The sequence below is a fragment of the Camelina sativa genome, chromosome 15 (assembly GCF_000633955.1).
Source record: "Camelina sativa cultivar DH55 chromosome 15, Cs, whole genome shotgun sequence".
NCBI lineage: Eukaryota > Viridiplantae > Streptophyta > Magnoliopsida > Brassicales > Brassicaceae > Camelina > Camelina sativa.
Genome location: NC_025699.1, coordinates 8,862,136 through 8,868,533, shown reverse-complemented (window position 1 = coordinate 8,868,533; position 6,398 = coordinate 8,862,136). Strand labels below are relative to the sequence as shown.

Genomic DNA, 6,398 nt, shown 5'->3' with positions numbered 1-6,398 from the left:
GGCTAACCGAGGAAGATATTGACTACATCCAGCAATATCGCCTACTACACCCACGTCTCGTTCCTAGATCTGGACCTGGCTGTTTTTCCAAAAATGAAACCAGTGGACTGTTTCTGTATGATGTGCCCTCTTACAAAGATGACAATACTTGGGACAATATCAACAACAGAGGAAATGTGGAATCAACAGATATTGTGAGTTACTTCCTTGTTTGTCTTACAGTTCATTTGATTGTATCACATTATACAATACACATTGTTCTTTTGTTCTGTAGGATATTGGGAAACCCAAATTCCACATCGGAGTTGCGACGGATACTTATACAAATGATTTGTAATCACTTTTTTGTTTGAAATTACAAAAGTGATTACATAAAAAATTACACTATAATGATTTGTAATCACTTTTTTTTTTCTTGTCACTCGATTTGTAATCACTTCTAACCATAAATTTTTGCATAGAACAAATGAGAGACATACTTATATATCGTTGAAAATGTTTTTTAAGTCAAGCAAAGATGCAAAAAAATGAAGAAAAATAAAAAAGAATACTAATTAGTCCATTTACATTACCAAAAATTTATGTCCTGCTTGATAATATTAGAAGTTAGAATTAATTTGGTCAATTATCAGTTTGTTTATCTTTTCTTATATGCAATATGATATTGAACTAATTTAATTTTTACAAAGTTATATACTTATATGCATACCATATCAGTGAAACTTGAATAATCAAGCAATGATGCAACCTGTAGATGAACAGCGGAAATGGAGAAAACAAACCGAATTCCCTTATTTGTTCTTCAGAGGAAAATTACGTAGAGACCACCAAACGTAAGACTCATCTAGAAACAATGTAAGATTGTGACCTTTTAAAAAAAAAAGTCATGGTATATTGGTATGTATTCATCTTTTTAATTCTCCATTGGCTGACAACGCTCATGTTTGATCCGTATTCCACATCGTTGGCAGTGGACACCATGATGGATAAGTTTGTTGAAATTGTGATATATGCGGCAAAGAGTTATCCAATAAGGTGGCAGATCATGTTTGGTTTGCATATATCGTCCATGTAAGAGCTTAGTCTTAGAGTGATATTTGGTTCCATCTACCCTTGATCATCCGTCAGATTAAGGACATTCCCCGCAACCCAATTTCCCGATGAGTGTGTAGAGTCCAGATTTCGTGTGTTGCCGACAAAAACTCATCCATATGGAAAGGTTTGGCTAATGGCTAAACTTCTAATGTCTTCGGGAGCATAAATGCTTCTACAGTCTCCACCTTGCAATTCAAGGTCTATTTTGATAATAAGGTCGAGTGACATGACATACATAAGAAGCCAAATCAAGAACTTGAAAAATATTATTACGAAAATTTAGGTCTGATTTTCATGCCCAAAATCTGATGGTGGTAATAGGGGAAAATACAAAAGAAGAACGAAGACACTCCAGTCTCCAGTACCAACCAAAAAGAAACCAAAATACTGTATTTCGAGAGACAAAAATAAGAAACGGAGACTTTTTTTGGGTTCTGTAATAAACTGATTAGATCCGATCACACGGTAGTGTCAGAAATGTCTCTGGAAGACTGGTCGTAATTAGCATCTTCCTCAACGAGCGGCCGTGTATCTGCTGCTGGATCGTATCCCTGAACAACGAGCACCGACGCAGTGGTGGAAAACTCTGATGAAGACAACAAACGGCCAACTGGTCCTAACTCCGGACAATCCGTACTGTGAACCAACGACACAACAGCTGCAGTTCTTCCAACGACGAAGAGATTGCATTTGTTCATCGACTTGAGCGTCGCGTTGATATCGTCTTTGCTCTCAACAACTCTTTCCTCGTAAGACAAGGACTCCTTTCCTCTTGGATCATTCATCAACTCCTTCACAAACTCTTCATCAGTCTCTTTTTCTTTTTTCTCCTTTTCGTCGGGCGCACTCGTCTCAAATGTCTTCAATGTTCCTTTCGCAGCTACAAATTTGAGAACGGTTAGTGTGATTCCTGGATGCTCCACCATTTTCATACCGTAGGCGAGAGCTTCTCTGTCGTCCAAGCCTCCGAAGAATGGAACCACAACTTTATAAGCCACTTCGCTGGCTACAACCTGGGATGGTCCTCCGAGTCCTCTGTCTACAAGAATCCCAACTGAGCAAGGAGCTCGTTGTAAGATCCGGTTGTTCACTTCATGGAACCCATGTCCGATTGACTCCATTGTTCCATCCGCTCTCTGATGCTTGTGAAACGGAAGCAGTATCATTGCTACTCGTTTCTGATGCGCGCTTGTGATTATGTCTTTGTGGATGCTAGTGAGGTCAGATATTGCAGTCATGGGTCTAACCGCTACAGCCCTTAGATGCTGGTAAGCCTCGAAGGCAATCACCATCTGATCTGTTGATCTCTCTATCTTGTTCCAGATTGGGAGTCCGTTGTTCCGAGCTTTGTGAACCATTGCGATTGCTGATGACCGTTCAGAAAGCTCCATCATATGCATCGCGTATACGCAGAGGCGTCCCTTTTTGCCTGTTCCTCTTGATGATTCAATCAGATTGATCAATGTTGGGATGTTGCGGGTACTGTGGAAGCAAGCAAGTATCCGTAGCTCAGAATCATGATCTTTCCTTTGGATGGTTTTGTGCTTGTATGGTGCTCCTTTTCTTGCAGGCTTGTATATCGCTATCACAATCGGAGTTGTAATGAAGGTTGTGAACAATGCCATTAGGACTAAGATCGCAAATGCTTGATCATTCAGCACCTGCTCGACAAAAAACAATTAATTAGATCACTCGGGTTCTTATAAAAAAAATACTGCTTATACATGGCTTTCAAGAATCTATACCTTCCGGTCCTTGCCAATGTTAAGAACAATGAGCTCTACTAAACCTTTGGTGTTCATAAGGAATCCAAGTGCCATGGCTTCTCTGAAAGGAACCTTGCAGAGCATGGCGGCCCCAACGGTTCCAAAAATCTTACCGAAACAAGTGGTGAGTATGACAAGAACTAGAAGTCCCCATGACACCCCTCCTCTGATAGTTGTTACATCGGTTTTGAGACCGCTAGCCGCAAAATACAGCGGTAGAAGAAGCCCAGAGANGATGTTGCGGGTACTGTGGAAGCAAGCAAGTATCCGTAGCTCAGAATCATGATCTTTCCTTTGGATGGTTTTGTGCTTGTATGGTGCTCCTTTTCTTGCAGGCTTGTATATCGCTATCACAATCGGAGTTGTAATGAAGGTTGTGAACAATGCCATTAGGACTAAGATCGCAAATGCTTGATCATTCAGCACCTGCTCGACAAAAAACAATTAATTAGATCACTCGGGTTCTTATAAAAAAAATACTGCTTATACATGGCTTTCAAGAATCTATACCTTCCGGTCCTTGCCAATGTTAAGAACAATGAGCTCTACTAAACCTTTGGTGTTCATAAGGAATCCAAGTGCCATGGCTTCTCTGAAAGGAACCTTGCAGAGCATGGCGGCCCCAACGGTTCCAAAAATCTTACCGAAACAAGTGGTGATTATGACGAGAACTAGAAGTCCCCATGACACCCCTCCTCTGATAGTTGTTACATCAGTTTTGAGACCGCTAGCCGCAAAATACAGCGGTAGAAGAAGCCCCGAGACCAGATCCTCTATCTTCTCTGTCAAAACTCTGCAAAATGGTCCTTCTTTAGGAGTTACTATTCCTATCACAAACGCCCCGAAAAGCGCGTGTATCCCAATAGTGTCTGTCACAAAGCTTGCTGATAAAACCAAGGTTAGAGTGACACAAACATAGAGTTCCTTCACAGGTTCTCCCTCAGGACAGCGTCTACCCATATAAGCAAGCAGAGGTTTGATTGCCACAACTGCAAATATCACAAATCCAGATCCACAAAGAAGAACCCAAACAGATACAAGCGGAGAAGAGTCATCTCCTGAGACAGCAATAGCAAGCGCAAGGAGTATCCAAGCTACAACATCGTTCACCCCTGCTGCTGACATAGCCATACGTCCAATGTCGGTTGTTAGAAGCTTTAGCTCAGCTAGGATACGAGCAAGCACAGGAAAGGCAGTGATTGATAAGGCAACACCCATGAAGACAATAAAAGGAAGCTGATGGACTCCTTTGCTTATGGTAGCACTGAGAACAAAAGATGTTCCTACACCGAGTATAAAAGGAAGTGAGATCCCAGCTACGGCTATCAACATTGATTTCTTTCCTGTTTTTCTGATCGCTGCAAAGTCGAGCTCAAGCCCAACGAGGAACAAGAAAAACAGAAGACCGATGTTGGCGAGTGTGTCTAAAACGGTCAAGCTCTTCTTTGGGAATATGGTGTCAAGATACACCTTGCTTCGTCCCAGTGCGGAAGGTCCAAGCAGTATTCCTCCCTACAGATGCATCCATTTTAGTATCCGTTGCTATGTGATTATCATCAGAAAGAAAAGAAAAAAAAAATACAAAGTGATTGCATGAAACTCACAATGATCTCAGCAATGACTCGAGGCTGTTTGAGAGGTTTAAGAATGTAAGCCAGCAGCCTTGTGAACACAACCACCAAGACGATCTGTAGGATGATCAGAGGAAGCGCGAAATCAAGAGGGCTTTCGTTTTGGAAGGCTCCATTTGAGGTTGCCTTCATCGGACCCGGGCAACTCCCTGTAACATTGGTGCCTGCCATCCTATAGTCGAGGTCTACTTACGGGTTGATGATTGGTTGAGAAACGAGACACTGGTTCAGCCTTCAATACTGTCTTGGCTGCTCCCTCATTGCACTGCCAAGCGAGGTATCAAACCTGAATGAGAGAAAAAAAGGAAACGAGATTTTATTATGTTCTGTTACTGTTGTTTTTCATAAACAGAATCTATATTCAACAAGTGAGTATATATAAAAGGGAAAAACAGAAAACTAATAATGTGTATAGTTTTGCTAATAATAGGTAGAGGAGATTGAGGCGGACATACCAACTCCAGGGTGGGCATATACCTCGCACATTTTCTATTTATAGAATGTCAGTTACTTAACTTCCAACCATATCGCATCTCTACTTCACACATACGAACTGGCCTACAATGTCTCAACGTTTTCATCGCTGTCTTGTCCTTTTGTCCTAAAGTTGCAAAGCACCTTGTATCTGTCCCGTAAAACCTGAGCATTTGATGACTTACCTTCCGAAGCTTCTTAAACTTTAATCATTTTCACATAACATTATTGTATATGCATCAGATAGACGATCTGGTTTGACCATAATTACGCAGAGATTTGAATGAACATACGTAGAGCCAAGAGAAAGATTAAGATTATGACTTTCCTTCTATGCATCATAAGTGTTATCTAACCAAATAAAAGGGGGGCTAAGATCGAAAGAGTATGTGTTCAAGATACTATGTTATGTGAATCACTAGCTGCATAACTAAGACTGCTTGCGATAAACCGCTTCTTCTAGCAAAGAACAAGATGCTCCTTATCAAATCACTCAATCAGTGTGACCTAACCAAAAATTACAAAAAAAAAAATGCCTTCTTTTTTCCATTACTTTCGTAAAATCATCAAGGAGACAAAGGAGAAGACAGATTCGAAGAAAAAAAAAACTAGATGCTACTGCAATGAATGATTCAACAAAGCTTCATTCAAAACCCTTCCTTCAGCTCTACAAATGCAGGTCCAGAGATCAACTAAACCTTTCAACTCTTCGACGGCGCAGCTCATCTATAGGGAGATCATTAGAAGAAGACAATGCTGGTCCCTGATTAAGTGACCATCCATTTCCTCTAGCTCGTCCAGAGCCACACATCTCGCAAGCACTTAACCAACCAGAATTGTCATATGTACACGACTGACATCTCCAAATACCAGGTCCGGCTATCCCAGTCTCGCCTCTACCCACTCTTCCTCTCCCTGTAATCCTTCTTCTCCGAGACCTAACCATACCATTCAAAAACCTCAATGGCCAAGTCACTAGTCGTGTCACACCTCTAACCGCCAGAGTGACTGGATCAGATCCCGAGTAAGAACCCTTGAGCTTCATATAGAGAATACCAGCAAGGATCCCACCCAAATGCCCAAGAAACGAAGCATTAGGTACAAACATCTGCACCAGAACAAGTTCTGCCCAAGCAGCATACTTTGTCGGAACCAAGATACCATAAACACTGGAGTAATCCTCAGCCTGAGAATTAAGAACAACTTTCAAAGCAAAGAGAACACCAGAGAATCCAACAGAGTACTCGTTGTAATAAGCTCTTTCGTAGTCGCAGAAGAAGAGAAGCGATTTGGCTAAGAGCAAAGTGACTCCTTGAGACATACCAATAAGTGCAAAAACCATAGAAGCAAACTCAGTGCTTCCCATAGATGTCTCGAGCTTGATACCTTTCCAGAGAAGTGACATCATGTTGTATACTAAGTGAGGCTCGTT

General features: G+C 41.3%; 2 protein-coding genes across 4 annotated transcripts; both read right to left on the bottom strand.

The window, feature by feature from the left end:
* LOC104746107 (cation/H(+) antiporter 19) lies at positions 1,344–5,312 on the bottom strand. Of its 3 annotated transcripts, none has more exons than XM_010467511.2 (5): positions 4,948–5,312; positions 4,466–4,778; positions 3,372–4,373; positions 3,099–3,287; positions 1,344–2,567 (listed from the first exon to the last, which is right to left on the bottom strand). In XM_010467511.2, exons 2-5 carry the CDS (start codon positions 4,661–4,663, stop codon positions 1,554–1,556), a joined length of 2,403 nt encoding a protein of 800 aa, XP_010465813.1. In that variant the 5' UTR covers positions 4,664–4,778; positions 4,948–5,312; the 3' UTR covers positions 1,344–1,553. The 3 variants fall into 3 exon arrangements, with proteins under 3 accessions (XP_010465813.1, XP_010465814.1, XP_010465815.1); XM_010467512.2 differs by having other exon boundaries at positions 4,970–5,312; XM_010467513.2 differs by lacking the exon at positions 3,099–3,287 and having other exon boundaries at positions 1,344–2,756.
* On the bottom strand, positions 5,492–6,391 carry LOC104746105 (rhomboid-like protein 14, mitochondrial). Its single transcript, XM_010467509.2, has one exon. The coding sequence runs from the start codon at positions 6,372–6,374 to the stop codon at positions 5,655–5,657; it is 720 nt and encodes a 239-aa protein (XP_010465811.1). The 5' UTR covers positions 6,375–6,391; the 3' UTR covers positions 5,492–5,654.